This window comes from Neoarius graeffei, chromosome 7 (assembly GCF_027579695.1).
Source record: "Neoarius graeffei isolate fNeoGra1 chromosome 7, fNeoGra1.pri, whole genome shotgun sequence".
Lineage (NCBI taxonomy): Eukaryota > Metazoa > Chordata > Actinopteri > Siluriformes > Ariidae > Neoarius > Neoarius graeffei.
In genome coordinates this window covers 47,042,869-47,067,880 of record NC_083575.1, presented here as the reverse complement: position 1 = coordinate 47,067,880, position 25,012 = coordinate 47,042,869, and the positions used below count along the sequence as shown (strand labels likewise).

The 25,012-nt window shown below is 41.4% G+C and overlaps 1 protein-coding gene across 3 annotated transcripts in view; it reads right to left on the bottom strand.

The window, feature by feature from the left end:
* The window catches only part of lrmda (leucine rich melanocyte differentiation associated), a 477,170-nt gene that overhangs the window by 160,021 nt on the left and 292,137 nt on the right, over positions 1-25,012 (bottom strand). For all 3 annotated transcript variants that reach the window (XM_060925799.1, XM_060925800.1, XM_060925798.1), the window contains 2 exons: positions 1,411-1,537; positions 46-185 (listed from right to left, as the gene is read on the bottom strand). In XM_060925799.1, the coding sequence (XP_060781782.1) occupies positions 46-185; positions 1,411-1,537 (267 nt within the window). The remainder of the gene's footprint in view (positions 1-45; positions 186-1,410; positions 1,538-25,012) is intronic.

Genomic DNA, 25,012 nt, shown 5'->3' with positions numbered 1-25,012 from the left:
TGTGTGTGTGTGTGTGTGTGTGTGTGTGTGTGTTTTGCCTCAGACCTATATCTCTGGTAATCATCCTCATCTTTATCCAGGCTGATCAGCTGATTGGGACAGGCCTCATTTCCCAGCAGGCTCAGGTACTCTAGAGCTGGTGTCACTTCCTGCAAATGCTCAAGCAAGGCCTCAATGTCTGAGAGGTAAAGAGCAGAAGTCAAGGAACTCAAGCTTTATTTACATCAGCCCTGGCTTTGTTCTCCTGCTCACCTCCTTAACGCTTCACTCAGCAATCACTGCATTTGAAGGCGTAAGATCAGCTCGGTTTAAGGGTGAGAATTTGGCCCGTGTCACATTCGACTCTCCCCATCCCATGTTTTGTTCTCCATTTCTTAGGTGGTTTGGTGCAGAACATTAAAACTTTGACAAAATGATGGATGCCCTGTGGTAAAAAGGGTTAGTGACTTTTTCTCTTCCCACCACACAGGGAAACAAACAGCCACTTCACAGCGCATTCATCACTATTACATTCACTTCATTGGAAAATGGAGCCCGAATGTGTCAAAATACAACCGCACTAATGCAGCACTTGAATTTCAATGGCAGTGGGCCACTACGGGGTGTAAATAATTGGCCCATTAGCATGTTCAGCCCACTTCACAGCAGAACTCAGGTTTGAGCTGCTGATGCTCAGCTGGAGGAGAGCTGTCTGTAATGGTGGAACAGGAGAACAAAGTGTGAGGCGGTGTCATTACAGTGTGCCTCAAATCCGCTCAGAGGAAAACCGTGCAAAAAATAAAAATGTAGCAATTATTTCTGACTGAGCAAATCGGCTGAATTTTCCAACATTTGCTGTAATCTGACACAGTTTTGTAGTTGTAAATATCGTAAATGTATCTATCTGGATATTTCATAAATATAAATACCTTAAGCCACAGTTATAACCCAAAAGTATAACTATTAGCATCAATTACTATTTTCTGTTTGTTTGTTTGTTTATTATAATGCTAGAGTCACAAGAACAAAATTCTGCACTTGTGATTACAGATTTGTCTTCTGTCCTAAAAAATATTAACCACCATATATCATCATATCTAACTACTTCAAAAACCTTAATGCTTAATGCAGGAAGAAGACCAGAACAGTCAGAGCTTTTATGAGTCTCTCTTCCACTAGAGGTCGCCGTGGCACAAAGTCAGCTTCAGTATATTGGCTTCTGCATCCAAACCTCTCTCAGTCTAAGAGGATCTCAATTTAATACAATAACACCATTTAAAGAGCATTTAAAGGCCTGAAGTGTGTAAAGGCGAGATCCTAAACTGTATGACGAGCCTGTAGTGAGAGAGTTCCCACTTACTATAACTCGCCGTTCACTGTGCTGTAAATCATGAGATGGCACACAAAAGCAGCACTGGGCTGAAAGGATATTTGGTTCTTATTGAGTGTTAGGGTATGGAGCTGTGGTAACCTGGGCAACCGGAGGTCATTTCCGAGAAGATTGTTGTCCACAATCAGCTCTTCCAGTTGGCTGAACGCTTTCAGGCCTGTCAGTGACCTGCAATGATAAGGCACAAGAGGAAAAATGATATGGCCCTAAATCTGGGCGGCCATTATGTGCAGAAATAAATATTTCAACCAGCCTCTTTCACAAGCCGGAATAGTTCGGGCTTGGGCCTGTCAGTAGAGTGAATGACAAGAATTAGTGGCGCTAAGATCCCCTGGCATGGCGCGGCCTCCTTCGCACACTGGCAGTATGAGTGATGAGGGTCACTCGTGAGTAGCCAGGATTCAAAACAAAAGGGCTTCAGAAATGCAGTGTGCGGGATGAATTTGTCAATGTCTTGTGCCTTCAGGCACCCAGCTTTGCCTGACCCTAACCCTCCATTCCCAAGATAAATAACTCTGTCACAGTTCACCTTCACTCCCCCGACACAAATTTAACTTGTCATCCATCATTTTCCCAACGCAACTATAAAACCCGCCACAAACGGAATGAGTACAACTTCCACCACTCCACTATGATGAACCCATTTGGAGTCAAAAACAAAAGTTTTTGTTTCTAATTAATTAATTTATTTTTAAATGGGGGAAAGTTTGATGTCGGCTTTTTATTCAGCAGCATGACTTCTAATCCCTTACACACACACACACACACACACACACACACACACACACACACACACACACACACACACAACCCAAGGACTTTCTTGCTGCATGGTTCCCTCCCCCAGCCTTGCTCTGGCATAAACATGATGGAGGGTGGTGTTCAGGGTAATGTTGGGGCCTTCCAAAGTTCACTGTGTGGATGGTGCACAAAGCCGGGGTGTGTGTTTCTAATCCCTCAAATGGCAGAGGCTGACAACCTACAATGTTAATGTGTCCACCTTCAGTTAACTGACATTTAGCTCTGTCAAGCTCACCTTGGAAAAGAGAACAACTCAATAGCAATTGAAACTGGCTGGCTTTCATTCCTTTTCCTCTAAAAGACATGCAGTAATCAAATGAAGCTTTAATGACAGGACGGCATGGTTTGCATTTTTATCTGGTGCTTTTAAAATCCTGAATAGGAGGAAGAAATCTAGGGGCAATATCACATGGGTGAATGGGAGAGGAGTAAAGGTCGGATTATTTATGCAAATCCTGTCTTTTGGGAAAAGGTAGTGTCGTTGGTGAACAAATTTATCCAAATTGTAGCTATGATTAGAGACTTTTAATCTGTCTTCATCAGTTATGTCAATGTAGCGCATCACTGCCTAGGATCAATCAGTAAGCAGCTAAAAGAGAGACGGGGCGACACAGGCACAACACAGAAACACTAATAGGCAGACAAAGCATTTAAAAGGGACTCTCTCCACATTATTACAACACTGTGTGTGCGCAAGTGTGTTTCACTCGATACGTGCAGTGCAATGGTTCTTATTTGCCAGGTCAGTAAATGAAAACTGAGCCCCCGCTCATCTCCACCTGTCCGCCACGGCATGTGTAATGTTATTAGCTGCTTGGTTAAGAGGCGCGAGTGTGGCATGGGGGGGGCTGCTTATTAATTGTTGTTTTCATGTCACCACTGCTGTGTGCACTCTGTGATTTAATCAGTTAAATTCACAGCCAAGGGAGAGACTGAATCACATTCACAACAACATGGGGGGATTGAGTTGTAATAGCCTCAGGCCTCTAAGCACTCAGAGCAAATTTCACCTAAACATTCAGGGCTCTTTCGAACATCATAATCCATAATCCATTAATCCATCTGTAAAGTATAAACCGAGTAAACTTTTTACATTTGTAGAGTTAATTGTGCGATGGAGTCACACAGCTTCTTTGTTTTGAACTATGCTAATGAGCAAAAGTGAATTGGGATTTCTCTAGAGATGTGATATAAACATATGAACACACACACACACACGTATACAGGTTGCAACCTTTCTCATTTGTACAGCTCTCCCATGGGAAAAACAGCGTGCACATTGTCACCATCATCTTCAGTCCCAACAAAATCACACAAGCTGCGTCTGATTGGAGATGAGCGAGCGAGAGAGAGAGAGTCTCTGTCTCTTATGATACTTAGATTCTTATGATCAAGCTTATTGTCTTGTAATTCCACAAGATTACATGTATCGCTTGCTCACTTGCACTGATTTTTACAGGATGCTCATTCCTGAGGAAACTGCTACATTTTTCATTTTGTAGTCTGATCACATGTGAACTGATGCAAGTCTGAGTTTGCTTTTCTAATTTACATGTGCATTTTTATTTTTAGAATACTTAACAATTATTCCACGAAATCGAGTCGTACATGAGCTGATAGCCGATGAGGCGTGTAGCGCTGAGCTGGCTATAATCCATGTATAACAAGATTGAGTGGAATAACTGTTTTATTATATCCACATTCATTGGATTTTGAGAAACAGCATTTTTATTTTTTGCAAATTCGATAAATAAAAACTTTATACAAAATGTCTGACAAAATAATTTCCGCTTAGAATGTAAACAAACCGGCGAAATGACAGTAGCAATTTGCGAAAAATGCTATAATAATAATCTCATCTCATTATCTGTAGCTGCTTTATCCTGTTCTACAGGGTCGCAGGCAAGCTGGAGCCTATCCTAGCTGACTACGGGCGAAAGGCGGGGTACACCCTGGACAAGTCGCCAGGTCATCACAGGGCTGACACATATGCCGCTTTTCCACTACAAACGCGGCTGAGTCGGGCTGAGCCGTGCCGTGCTGTGTTGGGCTGAGCCGTGCCGTGCTGAGTTGGGCTGAGTGAGGCTGTTGGAGTTGCATTTCGACTACCACCGCGCTGAACCGTGCTGGCTGGAAGTGGGTGGACACATTGGGTGGAGTTAGCGAAAGTGGGTGGATGGCACGTGATGTCGTTAAGTGGCGCAAACAGTGACATCAGTGATGTTTTAAGCGGTCGTCTCACGACCCGGATAGTAAACAATAAACATGGAGGACATGGAGTCATTAGTGTTGCTGGTCTTGGTGCTGTGGCTTGTTGTCACCGACAACGCCAACAGATACTGGCAAGAGCGTATAGAGGAGGCGAGGCGCATAAGGCTTCAGAAATTCTCGTAATTCGTAATTATTCTTCTTCCGGGTTTACGGTGTTTACAGATCCCAGCGTGCTCGCGGGGCGTGTGTGGGCATGTGAGGACACTCCTCCTCACCAATCAGTGCACAGGGGAGTGTCTCCTCACGCCCCCAGCCTCACTCAGCTCGGTTTGGCTCGCTTCAGCCCCACTCCAAAACCGTGCGAGTTTTGGGTGCTAAGCAGGGCTGAAGCGAGCTGAGTCGTGCTGTTCTGAGATAGTCGAAACGCGAGCCGTGTCGGGCTGAAGTGAGCTGAAAAAGGGTAGTGGAAAAGGGCCAATAGACACAGACAACCATTCACACTCACATTCACACCTACGGTCAATTTAGAGTCACCAGTTAACCTAACCTGCATGTCTTTGGACTGTGGGGGAAACCGGAGCACCCGGAGGAAACCCACGCGGACACGGGGAGAACATGCAAACTCCGCACAGAAAGGCCCTCGCCGGCAACGGGGCTCGAACCCGGACCTTCTTGCTGTGAGGCGACAGCGCTAACCACTACACCACCGTGCTGCCCACAATAATAATAATTCTTGAAAAATAAAAATAAAAAGATACGTTCTTACGATCAAATACTTTTATTCCATATTTTGCTGCTTTTTTGGGGGGGATTTTTTAGGGTTTTGTTTTCAAGTAGAGTTTTTATTTCGTCCTTGGTTGCTTCAGCAACATGCTCTGCCATTTTCTTCTGGTTCTTGGCAGTTAGCAAATCAACTTAAGGGTGTATTACCGCCACTGACTGGGCTGGAGTGTGGAACAGGAGATATTGGGGGGGGGGGGGGGGGGGGGGGGGGGACACACAACACGACACGACTATATTATTTTAGCTCTTTCTGTTTCTTTTAAATACTTGATAACAAAGTGATATATCTGACTTGATGCGCTCTGCCATTTTGTTTTTCTCTACTTGCTAAGCTGATATCCTAGTAGTAGAGTAGCCAATCAAAACATATGATTGCTCATATCCAGTGAATGTGGATAGAATAATAATAGTTATCCCTTATGTATAAATGTTGGTTATCTTTGGAGAGAAAAAAAATGACTCTTGTACCAATGTAATGTTGTACATACTGCCTTTGAGAGTCCTTTTTAATAAGAAGAATCTCTAATATGTTACACATAAAGTGCACATGCAGGAATAATGTACTGAGGATGTGTACACTGATACAGATGGATTACAGCAGTATATCAACTTTAGGTCTGACTTGTGTATGTACAAAAGTCTATTTTAACAGGTCCAGGATATCAGGACTGTCTCAGGTGTCACATGGTGAAAGTGATTACTGTAAGCTGCTGGTTTTCCAACAACATTTCAAAGTGGAGAGGAGTTCTTGTAGGGACTGACAAATTATACACTGTTAATCCATCTGATTCTGTTGAGTTAGCATGTTGCAGGAATTGAAGGTGACAGGAATTACACTACCGCTGAAAAGTTTGGGGTCACCCAGACAATTTTGTGTTTTCCATGAAAAGTCACACTTTTATTTCCCACCATAAGTTGTAAAATGAATAGAAAATATAGTCAAGACATTTTTCTGGCCATTTTGAGCATTTAATCGACCCCACAAATGTGATGCTCCAGAAACTCAATCTGCTCAAAGGAAGGTCAGTTTTATAGCTTCTCTAAAGAGCTCAACTGTTTTCAGCTGTGCTAACATGATTGTACAAGGGTTTTCTAATCATCCATTAGCCTTCTGAGGCAATGAGCAAACACATTGTACCATTAGAACACTGGAGTGAGAGTTGCTGGAAATGGGCCTCTATACACCTATGTAGATATTGCACCAAAAACCAGACATTTGCAGCTAGAATAGTCATTTACCACATTAGCAATGTATAGAGTGGATTTCTGATTAGTTTAAAGTGATCTTCATTGAAAAGAACAGTGCTTTTCTTTCAGAAATAAGGACATTTCAAAGTGACCCCAAACTTTTGAACGGTAGTGTATATACTGACTGTAAGAGCTACACCTGTATCCCTGTTGCTTTATGCAATTATCCAATCAGCCTGGTCTTTTTTTACTCTTCATCTGGTTAGTTTTGGTGAACCTGTGCCTACAGTAGCCTCAGATTCCTGTTCTTGCTTACAGGAGTGAAACCTGATGTGCTTTTCAGCTCAGCACGATTGTAAACAGTGATTATTTAAGTTTCCATAGCACTTTTAAAAACTCAAACCAGCCTGGACATTCTCCTCTGACCTGTCAAGGCATTTCCATCCACAGAACTAGATGTGTTTTGTTTTTCATACCATTCAGTGTAAACTCTACAGACTCATCTCATCTCATTATCTCTAGCCGCTTTATCCTTCTACAGGGTCGCAGGCAAGCTGGAGCCTATCCCAGCTGACTACGGGCGAAAGGCGGGGTACACCCTGGACAAGTCGCCAGGTCATCACAGGGCTGACACATAGACACAGACAACCATTCACACTCACATTCACACCTACGGTCAATTTAGAGTCACCAGTTAACCTAACCTGCATGTCTTTGGACTGTGGGGGAAACCGGAGCACCTGGAGGAAACCCACGCGGACACGGGGAGAACATGCAAACTCCACAGAGAAAGGCCCTCGCCGGCCCCGGGGCTCGAACCCAGGACCTTCTTGCTGTGAGGCAACAATGCTAACCACTACACCACCGTGCCACCCAACTCTACAGACTGTTGTGTATAAAAATCCCAGGAGATCAGCAGTTTCTGAAATACTCAAACCAGCCTTTCTGGTACCAAACAACCATGCCCAAACCATGACCAAAGTCACTGAGATCAGATTTTTTTCCCCATCCTGATGTTTGATGTGAACATTACCTGATGTTCTTGATCTGTATCTATATGATTTTACGCACTGTGCTGTTGTTATATGATTGACTGATCGGATAACTGCATGAATGAGCAGGTGTACAGGGGTTCCTAACAAAGTGGACGGTGAGTGCGTAAAAGTTAGAATTTAAAACGTCAGTAAATGTGTGTACTTTCTCAACTCAAAGCTGATACAGACGTATTTATATAAACACGCCATCGTTATAGCTGCATGTAGAGTATGGGTAACTATACAGGAATTAAAGACACTTCAAATAAAGTGAGACAAGCGAGATACTATTTTACCACGATGAGTACTATTTTAAAATTTTGTTTATGACCTTTTCTTTTTATCACACAAAATCAACAGTAGTTAATAATTGCCAATGAATATGTTTTGAAAGTGAATTCTATTCTTGAAATGGGAATGGGTTTTTTTGTTTGCTTGTTTGAGAGAAGGCAAGTATGTATACACACACAACTTTCCATTGCCGTGTGGTCATGGTGCATTTAGCTCTACTGGTCCTTTAAAACCTTTGACATGCAAAGTTCCTTTTTAAAGGGAGGGCCTGTTAAACAAATTACTATGCTGCCTATCCTCAAAGGAAGCCAAATAACAGGACAGGAGCACAGACAATGACACACAGATGGCCTGACAGAGATGGATGGATCGATAGAGAAATACTAATGCAGACATGCTGATTGATAAACTGCTACTGACAAGAGGGGGGGAGACACTCTGTGATTATTGGTTGAAATGTCAGTCACTGCAACCATTAGTCTGTGGGTATCTCAGTTCACATGTCCACCCAGGCGAGAGAGAGAGAGAGAGAGAGAGAGAGAGAGAGAGAGATTGTATTACTGTTATTACACAGGACTACTCCTGCTGAACCTTTAACAATGAATTTTAGCAAACAATGCTAAGCACAAACAGTCCACTCCCACAAAGACATTCGTAAAGAGGCATGATCTAAAACTCAGGGATCATTCAGACGCTTCCATTTCTTTTTTTCACTCCATCTCAACATTGATCCTCTTCAATGAAACCCTCCTTTTTATGATACGTCTGCCTTTGATATTTCCCTTTGCTAGGGCCATTAATTCCCTTGTTTGTGCTCTGCTTTTAAAGGCCCTTTCTCTTTTTCTTCCAGCAGCTATTTAAGTCCCTGGTGTGTTTACCCTGACAGTGCTGCTCTGCTGATCCTTTGATTATCAGTCTTCTTCACATCCACATCATTCCACTACACTATTTCATGTGTCTCGAGCCCCATGTGGACGCATAAGTCTCAGAACATTCATGTCTATAGCATACTCAATGTTGAGTTTTAAAGAACACCTGACTAGCTCCACAAAAAGTTTGCTTCAGTGAGGGCTCTGTCTCAGATGCTTTACCTATGGCCTAGGAAGTGTCTGGCTACCAGCTTTCGCTCATAAAGTTGCACTTCTCATACACATGTGTATGTGCACTGGGTTCTAGTGGGAAAGCAAACTTTGGCACAGTGGCACAACAAACTTTTTCGTCAATGGATTCAGAAATGTCATGTCTTTACAAGTTCATTAAGGGTTTTGTTTTAAAGGGGTACCAAATATAATATATACAGTTGCTGATGTGACAAAGTAACGTATTCTTAAGTATTCTATCAAATTTATATACTAGAAAACAACGAAATATCTTGGTAATTGTAAATATAATAGTCGGTACGCTAAACCGCACAAGAGTCGCCATTTTTAAAAGACCGTGACGTCAGCGCTACCCACTGCACTAGGAGAGAAGCATGTAATCATGGCGTCGGGCGCATCAAGTGAAAGCGACAGCTCTGTCGAATCATACGAAGAGATCCCGCAAAAGACACGTCTGGAGGATCGTTATGCTTTCCATCGGTCCTGTTATTACACCCGAAAGCAACACACTGTGGCATTGTGTAGCCGATCACTTACAATTCATCCTACTTTCCGATTCACACGTGCTAGTCCCAACCTCAATGAGCCAACACAACTGGGCACATACATACGTCATGAGTGTTACGCAGAGAAAATGAACGTGCATTCTGATTGGATAAAATTAATATCATGGTGGGCTGTTCAAACTGCAGAAATAGTTTGCTCAAGCTACTTTCAAAACACTAACTTTCCAACCTTAGAACAAAAAACTTTTGTAAGTCTTGAATAAGGTTCGTTAATGTGTTTTATTGTTATATTTACTCTATATATTGCCCTCTGTTCCCCTTTAAACATTTAATTCTGATACTCTCATGCCCCTTTTCCACCAAAGCAGTTCCAGGGCTGGTTCGGGGCCAGTGCTTAGTTTGGAACCGGGTTTTCTGTTTCCACTGACAAAGAACTGGCTCTGGGGCCAGAAAAACCGGTTCCAGGCTAGCACCAACTCTTTGCTGGGCCAGAGGAAAGAACCGCTTACGTCAGCGGGGGGCGCGGAGTTGTTAAGACCAACAATCGCAAGACCGCGAAAGGTCGCCATTTTTAAGCGCCGAGAAGCAGCAGCTGTACAAACACGAAGTCATCCATTATTATTGTTGTTGTTGCTGCTGCTGCTTCTTCTCCGTGTTGTTGTTGCTTTGATATTCGCGCCAAGGTTTATGCAAACGCAGCGACGTAACTGACGTATACAGCGACGTAATGACGTATACAGCGACGTAATGACGTGACTTCCCTTAGCACCACGAGCTATGGAAAAGCAAACTGGTTCTCAGGTGGCTCGCAAGTTGAACGAGTTGTGAACCAGCACCAGCACTGGCTCCGAACCAGCCCTGGAACTGATTTGGTGGAAAAGGGGTATCATAGGATTGTTGATGGACTGTGGGAAAGGTCCGTGATCAGTCGATTGCATTGTCAGGTAAACGCCTCTGAATGTAGGTGGTTCTTGACCATACTTTTTGACAAAAGGTACAAGACTCTTTGGCCAGGCCCAAGTAATCCCACTCAGACAAAGATGCCAAAAGTTCCATCTCAAATGTTTTTGATAGCTGTCTGAATGAATATTTAAGTCAGAATAAGTAACGAGCGCTCTGGAAGTTGTTTTAGAAGTTTGAAAGGATGCTAAACCAGTGCTGTGTCTAAGGTGGAAAAAGTAACGCCTTTATTCCAAGGAGGCACCTGGGCCTCTGGAATGACAACCAAATTGACAGACTGTTAAGAGGGCAAATGATAAATGTTTGATGAATTGGCCAATACAGTTAGAGCGATGGGTTTCATATGTGCATAATGGACTAGCTGGCAGTTCAGATTGCCTGCCAAGATAAGCAACCATAATGAATGGGAGATGAGTGTGGAGCTGTAAAAAGAGGAGTGCCTTTAATAAACTTGTTATAAACGTGGACATGACAAGATGGCAGAAACTACTGAGACACTGCACCACCCAGGAAAGGTTCAAATCTAGATAGAAAGCAAAGGCTGATGTATGTGTTGCATATAATGGAAAAACACCTGCAGTAAATAAGTAAAATGCTATATACTGAAAAGACTACATTATGCCATTTCCAAAGTATCAGATTCACTTTATATAAACTGCTGATTGTCCATCCACCTTTAACCTGCATGCCGGTCTGTTTTTAGCCTTCAAAATCATGATGGTCCTGGATATGGCAGTGCTATAAATCTTGGGAGCAGCAGTATTATCCCATTATGTGGCTTAATCTCTCGGCTCCCCTGCAGGCTGACTCCTGATGTGTTTCAGGAACCCTCAGGTAACGCAATTTACAGATCACACAGGTAAAGAAATCAAAATGAGACACATGTCAGTTCACATTTGTTACAAACTTAGAGACTAGCAGCCCTGTTGCTGTAGGGATATATTCCACTTGTTTGGTGTCCTTCCTGAAATTCACATCGTGTTGTTTTCTACCAATAATAGTGTGTATTCTTCATTTAATAATGTCCATTATAGAATTCCAGAAATTAAATTATTGATACCATGGCACATTACTGAAGAGCTGAACCTTTAGGAACAGGCCTAGGTATGGTCACATGGGAACGCACATGGGACCACAGCCAGATAGATGGTTTAAAGAGGGAGTCAAACAAATACACCCTCTTGGTGCACCCTTGGTGCTCCTTCAGAAGATCCACCCCCAAATTCATGATGCACCTTGCCAAGGCAACGACACTAACAACTGGCCTAGCTGACTAAAAGAGAAATATGGCGGAATCCAGTGAATGTATTTTTCCAATAGCTGAAGCAAAACAAACATTACAATATAAAACGTCATCAAACGAATAACCTTTAAGCACATAAATACATTATCCAAACAACAAGGAAGGAAAAACTAGCGAGAGTTAGTTGTTTAGATTATTTTTACAAAACTACAGTGGCCGACGAGAAGACTGTAGATTTGTCGCTAAGCTAATGAAGAAAGTAACATTACCTAGCATAGCATTTCAAATGACGCATCAATCCAAATAACCCCACTGTACCAGCAAACCTGTGGTTTTAGGTCTATGTGGATATAAAACCATTCGAAAATGTTGTTTTGAACATGATCAAGTCAAGTGGCTTTACTGTCATTTCAACTATATACAGCTGGTACAGTACACAGTGAAAAGAAACAATGTTCTCCAGGACCATGGTGCTACATAAAACAGCACAGAACTACATGAGATGAGACAGAACTAAGTAAGATTACACAAACCTACGCAGGACTGCATAAAGTGCAGATGTGCAAACATCACAAGACAGTACAATAATTACCAAAACAGGGCAATAGTAAAAGTAAAAGGAAAAAATAAACAGTATTGGTACTTCAACAACACATTACACTAGGTTTTGCTGTCACTTGTTCAGTTGGCACTAGAACTTTCTTGTCTAGAAGTTCAGCACTTTGTGTACCTGACTTTTGCATTCGCTGTACGTCGTTCTGGACAAGAGTGTCTGCTAAATGCCATGTAATGTAATGTAATGTAAAATAAAAAACAACAACAATAACGACAAATTGCCAGTACACAGTTCTTGTGTGAATGATGCGATGAGCAGTAACTAGAATCCAGAACCAAGTATGTGCACCGCTCCATGTTGATGTAAACACACAAGCAACTACTGCGAGCCTTACGGCAGAGAGGTGCATTTCTGTTGGCATGAAATGAGGGGCCGGGTACGGTTTGTTTTGAAATACGGAATGAATTGGTATTTCCGCCACCAACTGGTATGGAGTGTAGATCACCGTCCCTCTTGTATATTGGATTAGAACTGATTAATTCCAAAGGTGTATCTATGAATTTTTATGTGCAGAAAGTTGTGTGTATTCAAAATCTGTTTATGCCCATGCTTTAGTCAATTTTCTTGTCACAAATGCTCACTAAGCCTGCTTCATTCGACTCTGAATATGGCTCATGGTGTTCATTTCTCAGTTATGTTGTAGTTGGCAAATGGGTTTGAGCTGGGTTGGGTTGGGTTGGGGGCGATCTGAGACTGTGGTTGAAACAGCAGGTGAATTATAGACTGCCTTTCAAGATTCGCAGCTCTTGGTGCTAGGAGGTTAATATTCTCACATGTCATTAGGTCCACTGGCTCCTCTGATGGCTCATTGAATCAGGCAGCAAATGATTTCCTCATGCAGCAGAGGACAGCACACTTCAAAGAGAGAGGGGGCTGAGGTCAGAGCCGCTCTCCGCTGTGATTAATGGCTGGGGATCAGCCGAGGTTGGCTGTAAGGTAGGAATGTGACGGAGGCTTTTGACAGGCTTGACTTTTTAAGCCGGGTTTGACCTCTGGCCTTAGCAAACTTTGTCTCCAACACAGGGGCTGACTGACCTGATGGGCCATGTCAGGGACACACAGCACCCTGAAAACACAACTGTCTCACTAATCACTGGCATTACAGAACACAGGAATTGTCTGTCTAATCACTAGCGTTATTGAAACCTTGAGTTGTCTGTTTGAACCTTTAAAAGACAATCCCAGTGCAGAGAAGACAAAGTAGAGAAAATCACTGGGAAGGAAAATGCGTACAATAAAGGTGTCCTCTTCCTGGCACGAATACACACTAACTCGTGTGTAAATATCACTGCTTTCATTTGCACATTCACCAAGATGTTCTAAAGGAAAACGTATATCCTGTCCACTGGGTTGTCCGTCTTACACTATTGCAAGTAGAGAAACATTGTACACAATTCCTTTCCATGCCTTATGGCTTCTGTGGCCCTGCTGCAACCCAGTTTCTTTAAAACGACACCACTGACTGATTCTACCTCTGTGCACAAAACAAATGCACTCTCCCTCTTGTACCACTGCATTGAAAATCAATCCTATTCTTTACAGATGCTGGTGCAGGCATCCTGTCATTGTTTGTCTCTGAGGGAAATGTATCTTAAGGCACACTTACCAAAAGATTAATGAATTGCAAGAAGACTAATGACAAAAGTCGATACTGATAAAACGGACAAAATATTTGAATGACAGTGTCTGGCTGAACATGGATTCTGCTCTTACGTCTCTTATGAGCGAAAGAAAAAAAATGATGTAAATATTTGCCAGAACCTCAAATGGATCCTGGCCCTCAGAAATATCTGGAGGTGGGCTGGTTGAACTCTTACATTGTGGATGTGTATTCTTGAGCATCTATCTCACAGCAAATAATCACTACCTGGTTGTCACACTGTGGCAAATGATCGATGACACTTGATGGATGAGCCATGTCCATGATTTGCATTAGTCCCATCTTTTCTCAAAGCCACATGAGACAAGCATGATGCTCCTACTTGTGAAACACAATTTCTGCACAAAAAACCTTCAATTGAGGCTATCAAAGCTAAATAAGGGGTCTGAAAAAGGAAAAAAAACCCCAACATGCTTGTGCTTCTCCACTGATCACAGAGAAAGGAAATAATAATTTTTCAATATTAGAGGGAAATTAAATCATCTGATGATCTAATTGGGAGTAGACGTGGGGCTTGAGCATGGCAGAGAGGATTATTGTGTACCACCTGCGCTGTCACTCTCTGGGGCCCCATTACAAGGTCCTTATTAGTTTTTACTCGGCAGATTAAAATGCGAGCGCCGCAATCTTTGATCTCTCACTTGCTGACACAAATCCTTTCAAGCCCCAACATTTTCTGCTGGGTAATTAGTGCTAATTAAAAGGTTTCAAGCAGTCAGTGATCGCGGCTCTTCCCTCGTCCAAATTGCCATCAAGTTATCACCACCCAACCTGATCTGTATGTAGGCCAGTTTTAGCGATTATCAGAGAAACTGCACAAACCACAACACTGGCTACTTACATTAACGCTGGCATGATTACAAATGTTAATAGATATATAAATAGCAAAAATAAACGCTATTATAAAAATAAAAAGATTTGGGATTCGAAATCTGTAAGTACCCGTAATTAAATCTGGAGCTAATTAAATATGGATTGGTTTGATTTAATTGTAGTGCTCTCCACACCGGCCCTTAAATATATGAGGCATATCCACCCCAATCTTTCATCAGCTTGTTATTATGTTATAATTAGCTGTCATTCCAATATATTATTATGCAGGCAGTAAAGTGTCAGGTACGACGACATATTCCTCTGACGTGCAAGGGAAAAAAATATCATTACACAGTGTTTCAAAATGATAATTACATAATCTTTACAGTGGAACAACTTCATGTGACAATTAGACATCCATCCAAGCCAGTTAAACACACCTCACATCCCATGAGATTCCATGTAACAGATACCTTTTGTCTAAAACTGATCGAGCCCCATAATGTTGAGAATAAGATGATCTCAAGTGGGTGACGCTGCAATAATGATCACCGTTTCTCCTAAGTGAAATGAACATGATTATATTATAAAGTCAGTGTAACTGATCTTGTAATCATCGAACAACAGAGTATTAACTATTGAGAACAGTTCCTGTGAATTAAACTGTTCAACCTACCATTTTTAAGAGAAGACGTGACTTTGTGATGATAATAACAGCTTATGCCTAGTCATCCTTAAAGTATAGCTGTTCTTGTATTCCACACATCTTAAAGGGGCTGCGAAGATTTCTGTGCCGTTCAGCTTGCTTGAAGATGCCCTCTATGGCACATTGACATGACATTTTAAAAGAGACATGTGATGGCTGCTCTGTGCAGCATTAACTGACTTAACTTGATGGAAGAGGAGGTGCTTTCTTTCTTTCTCTCTCTCTCTCTCTCTCTGCTCCATTACCTTAGAAAAGCAGGACTCATTAGAGGAGGCAAGTCAAGTCAAATCTCAGTGTAATTCTATAGAGGTGAACTGCTGTCAACATCATTAACCATCATTTCCCCCAACTCACTTCATGACTTATGAAGTGTTCTTTATTGTGTAATGATCCAAATCTCTTACAAAATCGTCCTCTTCAAAGGCCCCCTGAGATGTACCACCCATGCAGCACACCGACATGTCACAGGCAAAGATCAAATAGAGATCAGTAATTAAAGATTTTCCTTTCCTTAACACTCCTCTACTGTTTACTTCCTCTCTTTAGGTGATACTAATGTCGCTACAGCACTCAAGGCCTATAGAATAGTGATCTGTTGGTCATTTACTCACACAGTGAAGCGCACAGTACTGTATAGTACAGTACATAATGTATAAATGCTTTATTTGTATTTTGAAAGAAAACATATTTGTATGCATTTCAGATACTCATATAGCGCTGCCATGTGCAACAAACACTCAAACATAAATACACTTTAAACATCCACTTTGCAAGGGTTCAATCAATTAGATTAACATTTTCCCTAATCAAAGGAGTTAGGCTTGTGCTTGTGTGGAGAAGGTGAGAAGTTAATACTAAAATAGCACAAATCAGTATTCAGATCTTAACATTAGCTATGGATTTAAATGCTGTTTGGACAGCTGCAAGAACGGGTAGGACACAGGTGTGTCTCAGTGATCCATTATTTCACGAACCTCCAGACTACCACCTTTAAACACAAGCACTGGTCTTTAAGCCTCAAAAAATAAAATAAAACAAAATAAAAATTCAGGGATAGAAAATATGGACGAGACATAAATGCAAGAGACAACCGAAAAGTAAAAAGACAAATACCATGATAGCATTTAAATAAACATCTAATATGTTGCCAATTCCCTATATTACTGCATAAATATTCCTAATTGTGAGGGCGGCACAGTCATGTAGTGGGTAGCGCTGTCACCTCACAGCAAGAAGGTCCGGGTTCGAGCCCCGTGGCCGGCGAGGGCCTTTCTGTGTGGAGTTTGCATGTTCTCCCCGTGTCCGCGTGGGTTTCCTCCGGGTGCTCCGGTTTCCCCCACAGTCCAAAGACATGCAGGTTCGGTTAACTGGTGACTCTAAATTGACCGTAGGTGTGAATGTGAGTGTGAATGGTTGTCTGTGTCTATGTGTCAGCCCTGTGATGACCTGGCGACTTGTCCAGGGTGTACCCCGCCTTTCGCCCGTAGTCAGCTGGGATAGGCTCCAGCTTGCCTGCGACCCTGTAGAACAGGATGAAGCGGCTACAGATAATGAGATGAGATGAGATAACAATAAAATTTCGACACTCATTATTCGGTAAAAACAGTACATGAACCAGCACATCCTTTTATTTTGCATTTAATTAAATTTACATCAGTTCACATGCACATAATTCAATGACGTGATGAGCTACTATATCAAGGTCGTGAAATTGTAATCTTTATATGACATATAAGCTATTTTTAATCACACTTTTAACTCTTGATTTCTCAAAGTAATAATATAATGCTAATAACAATGCTCTCCTGCAAAGTTTTATTGGGCGGCACGGTGGTGTAAGTGGTTAGCACAGTTGCTTTACAGCAAGAAGGTTCTGGATTCGAGCCCCGTGGCCGGCGAGGGCCTTTCTGTGTGGAGTTTGCATGTTCTCCCCATGTCTGCGTGGGTTTCCTCTGGGTGCTCCGGTTTCCCCCACAGTCCAAAGACATGCGGTTAGGTTAATATGGGACGGCCTTGGGCTGAGGTGGCCTTGGGCTGCGGTGCCCTTGAGCGAGGCCCCTAACTCCCAACTGCTCCCCGGGCGCTGTTAGCATGGCTGCCCACTGCTCTGGGTATGTGTGTGTGCTCATTGCTCACGTGCGTGCATGTGTGTGTGTTCACTGCTTCAGATGGGTTAAACGCAGAGGAAATTTCACAAGTGTGTGATGAATAAAGTTGTGCTTTCTTTCTTTTTTCTTTCTTTTTTTTAATGCCTAAGGCTTGAAGGATAAGCTTACCAAACACATCTCTATGTTTATGGATCACATACATTTAAATTAATAACTTTTATTCAAAACAATTGTCCTCATGATGATGAGGAAGACAGTGATTCCTCAGATGTCCTCCATAAGAAAATACTATCGATTGATTAATAGTGGACTTAATGTGCACTGGACTTAATACTGCTCCTCAATAGCGCTGAATAGCGCTAAAGTCCATAATTACATCTAAAGTCAGAGTATCAATGTGCATAATTTCAGTATTAAATCCTGAAATGTCTACACTTTACATTGAATATGACCCTAACTATCTCTAAGCAACAATAACAAGGCAAAACACTAACTAGTCTACAACCTCGATTCCAAAAAAGTTGGGACAAAGTACAAATTGTAAATAAAAATGGAATGCAATAATTTACAAATATCAAAAACTGATATTGTATTCACAATAGAACACAGACAACATATCAAATGTTGAAAGTGAGACATTTTGAAATTTCATGCCAAATATTGGCTCATTTGAAATTTCATGACAGCAACACATCTCAAAAAAGTTGGGACAGGGGCAATAAGAGGCTGGAAAAGTTAAAGGTACAAAAAAGGAACAGCTGGAGGACCAAACTGCAACTCAATAGGTCAATTGGCAATAGGTCATTAACATGACTGGGTATAAAAAGAGCATCTTGGAGTGGCAGCGGTTCTCAGAAGTAAAGATGGGAAGAGGATCACCAATCCCCCTAATTCTGCGCCGACAAATAGTGGAGCAATATCAGAAAGGAGTTCGACAGTGTAAAATTGCAAAGAGTTTGAACATATCATCATCTACAGTGCATAATATCATCAAAAGATTCAGAGAATCTGGAAGAATCTCTGTGCGTAAGGGTCAAGGCCGGAAAACCATACTGGGTACCGTGATCTTCGGGCCCTTAGACGCCACTGCATCACATACAGGCATGCTTCTGTATTGGAAATCACAAAATGGGCTCAGGAATATTTCCAGAGAACATTATCTGTGAACACAATTCACCGTGCCATCTGCCTTTGCCAGCTAAAACTCTATAGTTCAAAGAAGAAGCCGTATCTAAACATGATCCAGAAGCGCAGACGTCTTCTCTGGGCCAAGGCTCATTTAAAATGGACTGTGGCAAAGTGGAAAACTGTTCTGTGGTCAGACGAATCAAAATTTGAAGTTCTTTATGGAAATCAGGGACGCCGTGTCATTCGGACTAAAGAGGAGAAGAACGACCCAAGTTGTTATCAGTGCTCAGTTCAGAAGTCTGCATCTCTGATGGTATGGGGTTGCATTAGTGCATGTGGCATGGGCAGCTTACACATCTGGAAAGACACCATCAATGCTGAAAGGTATATCCAGGTTCTAGAGCAACATATGCTCCCATCCAGACGACGTCTCTTTCAGGGAAGACCTTGCATTTTCCAACATGACAATGCCAAACCACATACTGCATCAATGACAGCATCATGGCTGCGTAGAAGAAGGGTCCGGGTACTGAACTGGCCAGCCTGCAGTCCAGATCTTTCACCCATAGAAAACATTTGGCGCATCATAAAACGGAAGATACGACAAAAAAGACCTAAGACAGTTGAGCAACTAGAATCCTACATTAGACAAGAAGTTGAGCAACTTGTCTCCTCAGTCCCCAGACGTTTACAGACTGTTGTAAAGAGAAAAGGGGATGTCTCACAGTGGTAAACATGGCCTTGTCCCAACTTTTTTGAGATGTGTTGTTGTCATGAAATTTAAAATCACCTAATTTTTCTCTTTAAATTATACATTTTCTCAGTTTAAATATTTGATATGTCATCTATGTTCTATTCTGAATAAAATATGGAATTTTGAAACTTCCACATCATTGGATTCTGTTTTTATTTACAATTTGTACTTTGTCCCAACTTTTTTGGAATCAGGGTTGTATTAAATACAATGTAAGGGCTTAATGAATCCTCATGCTCATTGTTTGCTTTGCTGTACTAATTTTTGGTGTCGTGCCACACTTCATTTTCATGTTTTTTTGTACTATTAAAGGTACAACCATTTACATACCAAGGCGATAACAGTCCATAAAGTACAGTAAGCTGTACATGTCTGCCCTATAAGTATAGTAACATACTATATAACAGTGTCAATGTGACAATGCTAGTAACACTGGCAATGATCCTGCTTTAGCTTATATAACTCTTTAAACTGAGCCAGGAGAAGTACTTTATAAGAACAGGAACATTCCAGCATGAGGCTGTTGTTCAGATTAATAATTGTTATTTTTGGTATTCACATATGCGTTTATGTGTGTGCATGAGGAAAAAGAAAGAGAGATGGGGAGTCTGGATATGTCCTGAAGTATTGTGTGTATAGTGTGGAGTCTCCTGGCGTATGTGGATACTGAGACAGGGAGAGTAAAGACAGAGCAAAACAGATGAATAAGCAACATCAATTACAGGCAAGCTTGACCTGTAAGCCCCCACACCATGGCCAGTGCCTCACACCCAGGGGTGGCAGATTGGAGCTGACATGCCTGGCGAGAAAACAGTGGGGCCTCACAAGGCCTCCCACTTGTGAGTACGGTGAGAAAGACAGATAGAGAGAGAGACAATGAGAGAGATGGACAGAGGGAGAGAACAGTGGGAGCTATGAATGAAAAATCAAGCATAATAGGTCCCGCTTTAGTTTAAAGTGAAACAAAATGGCTCAATTTGAGCACTTAGCCTGTCGAAAATTGGCCATGCCTAGATAGAAGAGGAACATGCGAGGGGACAAGTGAATCAGCCCTCTGATAAGCGCACTATAAAGGATACAAAGCCGGATGTCCAACAGGCTTACCAGTGAACTTGGGCTGGGTTGGGTTCCCCTCAAAGCCCCCATCAGTCTCCGCTTGCCCTGTAAAAAGCCCTGCTTTCCCTTCCATTCTCCTACTCTGGGCTCTTTTATTCTGTCAGTGGACAATAGTAAAATAAACACAGTGATCATATTTGTTTAGCTTTTTTTTATTAGCCTATTAGAAACAGCACAGGCAATGTAACAGGACAAATAGCTAGAGAAGTAATGCATTCACGAGTCACAATAAATGAAAAGATCTGTAAAAGTACACTGCATGTCTGACCAAACAAATCTCACACCAGAGACCCTCAGTACCTGATTAAAAATGTGCTTAAGTAAATGTCTGTTCAGAGAGTATTGCATTATTTAAGTGAATCATCACTTATAAGCAAGTAAACCACTGAAACTAGCTAAAGATGATGCTGATTGACTGGGATAACACATGCATGCCCTGTTTGATCTGTGCCTTATTGATCAAGCCCGCACAGTCTCTATAGCAACAGTAAAGACACAAGCGTGCAAAGGGACATTTAAGAACATTGCCCAAGGGATGATGTTTAAAACAATGCAGCAGAGCGAGCAACAGCCATGTAAACATGAAGCTAAGCTTCAAAACAGTCAGGACTACCAACAATGAAAGTGGAACAATCCAAACAATAATACAATTGCTTTGCCAACTCCACCTGCTTTCTTTTTTGATGCTCAATTCATTTCTGCTTATTAAGTGTCTTTAATTATTGTGCACATAAATAATTATCTAGGGATTTTATTAGTGGAAGTCTTATACATGGACACAGCATTATTCATTAACTATCTGCTTTAGAATTATGTGTCTGCTTTTCTGTAGGTACCAAGAAATAACGGCTTGGTGATTACTGGACCTACAGTATAAGTAAAATTAAAATGATGCCGATTTCATAATTAGTGAGGTCTCTAAGTCCAAATCTTCTTCTTTTTACATCTTGATTCCTACTTCTATGTGAGGTCGATGTGGATAGATTGAGCCAATAGGGTTAAGGGCCTCACCCAAGGGCCAAGTAGTGGCAACTTGGCAAAGGCTCAAACCTCCAACCCTCCAATCAGTGACACAGACCCCTAACCCCTTGAACTACCACTGCCCCAGGTCTTTAACCCTAAATACCATCCCTTGATTTGTGCTAATTATTTATCCCTTAATTTCACTAACTACAACCCCGATTCCAAAAAAGTTGGGACAAAGTACAAATTGTAAATAAAAACGGAATGCAATAATTTACAAATCTCAAAAACTGATATTGTATTCACAATAGAACATAGACAACATATCAAATGTTGAAAGTGAGACATTTTGAAATTTCATGCCAAATATTGGCTCATTTGAAATTTCATGAAAGCAACACATCTCAAAAAAGTTGGGACAGGGGCAATAAGAGGCTGGAAAAGTTAAAGGTACAAAAAAGGAACAGCTGGAGGACCAAATTGCAACTCATTAGGTCAATTGGCAATAGGTCATTAACATGACTGGGTATAAAAAGAGCATCTTGGAGTGGCAGCGGCTCTCAGAAGTAAAGATGGGAAGAGGATCACCAATCCCCCTAATTCTGCGCCGACAAATAGTGGAGCAATATCAGAAAGGAGTTTGACAGTGTAAAATTGCAAAGAGTTTGAACATATCATCATCTACAGTCCATAATATCATCAAAAGATTCAGAGAATCTGGAAGAATCTCTGTGCGTAAGGGTCAAGGCCGGAAAACCATACTGGGTACCGTGATCTTCGGGCCCTTAGACGCCACTGCATCACATACAGGCATGCTTCTGTATTGGAAATCACAAAATGGGCTCAGGAATATTTCCAGAGAATATTATCTCTGAACACAATTCACCGTGCCATCCGCCGTTAACAGCTAAAACTCTATAGTTCAAAGAAGAAGCCGTATCTAAACATGATCCAGAAGCGCAGACGTCTTCTCTGGGCCAAGGCTCATTTAAAATGGACTGTGGCAAAGTGGAAAACTGTTCTGTGGTCAGACGAATCAACATTTGAAGTTCTTTATGGAAATCAGGGACGCCGTGTCATTCGGACTAAAGAGGAGAAGGACGACCCAAGTTGTTATCAGCGCTCAGTTCAGAAGCCTGCATCTCTGATGGTATGGGGTTGCATTAGTGCGTGTGGCATGGGCAGCTTACACAACTGGAAAGACACCATCAATGCTGAAAGGTATATCCAGGTTCTAGAGCAACATATGCTCCCATCCAGACGACGTCTCTTTCAGGGAAGACCTTGCATTTTCCAACATGACAATGCCAAACCACATACTGCATCAATTACAGCATCATGGCTGCGTAGAAGAAGGGTCCGGGTACTGAACTGGCCAGCCTGTGGTCCAGATCTTTCACCCATAGAAAACATTTGGCGCATCATAAAACAGAAGATATGACAAAAAAGACCTAAGACAGTTGAGCAACTAGAATCCTACATTAGACAAGAATGGGTTAACATTCCTATCCCTAAACTTGAGCAACTTGTCTCCTCAGTCCCCAGACGTTTACAGACTGTTGTAAAGAGAAAAGGGGATGTCTCACAGTGGTAAACATGGCCTTGTCCCAACTTTTTTGAGATGTGTTGTTGTCATGAAATTTAAAATCACCTAATTTTTCTCTTTAAATGATACACCTTCTCAGTTTAAACATTTGATATGTCATCTATGTTCTATTCTGAATAAAATATGGAATTTTGAAACTTCCACATCATTGCATTCCATTTTTATTTACAATTTGTACTTTGTCCCAACTTTTTTGGAATTGGGGTTGTATATGTAACATAATGTGAGTGGTGCAGGCACATGGGGATTCAAACTACAAATAGGTCTAACCTCAAGTCACATCTCTATTACTCCGACACATTTGATAAATCATATCTAGCTCAAATTTATGTAATTAATGATTTTAGATTTTCTGGGTAATCCCATGAGTGCTTATAACTACATTGAGCATATACAGTACCAGTCAAATGTTTGGACCCACCTTCTCAGTCAATGTTTGTTTGTTTGTTTGTTTTAATTTTTATAAATTAAAAGACACTTCATGTCTTAAAGTAATATGGATTACTATAGTTGTGGAATAGGGCTATTTACTGTATTTTTATTATTTACTGTTTGATCTCAAACGCATTAAGAAGGCAAGAAATTGCACGAATTAACTTTTGACAAGGCACCTCTTAATTGAAAAGCATTCCAGGGGACAACCTGATGAAGCTGGTGAAGATACAGAAAAACCTGTGTAAACATATAACCTATACAGATATTTAACAGTTATTCCAGGAAATCAAGTCGTACATGAGCTGATAGTCAATGAGGCTATAAGCTGAGTTGGCTATAAGCCACGTACGATGAGATTAAATGGAATAACTGTTTTATTATATCCACATTCACTGGATTTTAAGAAACAGAGCATTTTTATTTTTTGCAAATTCAATAAATAAAAACTTTGTACAAAACATCTGACAAAATCATTTCTGCTTAGAATGTAAACAAACCGGCAAATGACAGTAGCAATTTGAGAAAAATGCAATAATAATAATGCGTGAAATTTTTTTAAAAAGATATGTTCTTACCATCAAATACTTTTATTTCATATTTTGTTGCTTTTTTTGTATTTTGGGGGGTTTGCCTCTTCTTCTTCAAGTTTTTTTGATGGTTGACAAACCAACTTAAAGGTGCATTACCACCACCAACTGGGCTGGAGTGTGGAACAGGAGATATCAGGGAAAAAAACTATATTCTTTTAGCTATTTCAGTTTCTTTTAAATACTTGATAATTTTTGGGGTTTTGTTTACGAGTAGAGTTTTTATTTCATCCTTGGTTGGTTCAGCAACACACGCCACCATTTTGTTTTTCTCTACTCACAGTATATGAGCTGATATCCTAATAGCAGGGTAGCCAATCAGAGCGTGCGACTGCTCATATCCAGTTAATGGAGAATGAGCATTGAATATGGTTTATGACATTGCATGGTTGTCAAGACACCATGATGTCACACGTTGGAGACATAAAACTTCCACGCTAGCGAGCAACTGTGACAATTTGTAAACAAACATGGTCGCCAGTTTTGCTTCGTTAAATACAGAAGCTTTTGAGAGAATTTTGAATGAGTAAGATGTGTTGAACACCCAGGGGCGCCGCCAGAAATTTTGGGCCCCATGAAAGATTAGAATTTTGGGCCCCCCAACTTTGCCCACCCTTGTCACAATTGCACTATTGTCATTATTTGACTTTTGATAGCCCATGGACCTTGAGTTTGTGACTTTGTTATTACATTTTATGTATTAACCTACCAGGGACGAGATGAAAACTGGTCAGTGACTAATTCTGGTGCATTTACAATCACAAATGAAAATTCAAGATTTTGCCACATGCCTTCTTGTGCTAGGACAATTGGTAGTGAAATGTGTGATGTGACTGCTAATAAATCATAGAACACGTAACCATGTCAAACACTTGACTGGTGTCCATTATTAGCAACACTTTAATCTAGCAAACTGTATATGGCGCTCGCTCATTAAAAACTTCAATCCTAAAGCATTTCTGGGTTGTATTGCTGCTTACCTCCTTCTCCAAAGGGGGGTTCAGTGGTTTGGTAGGGCGGAGGTCCCCCTGAGG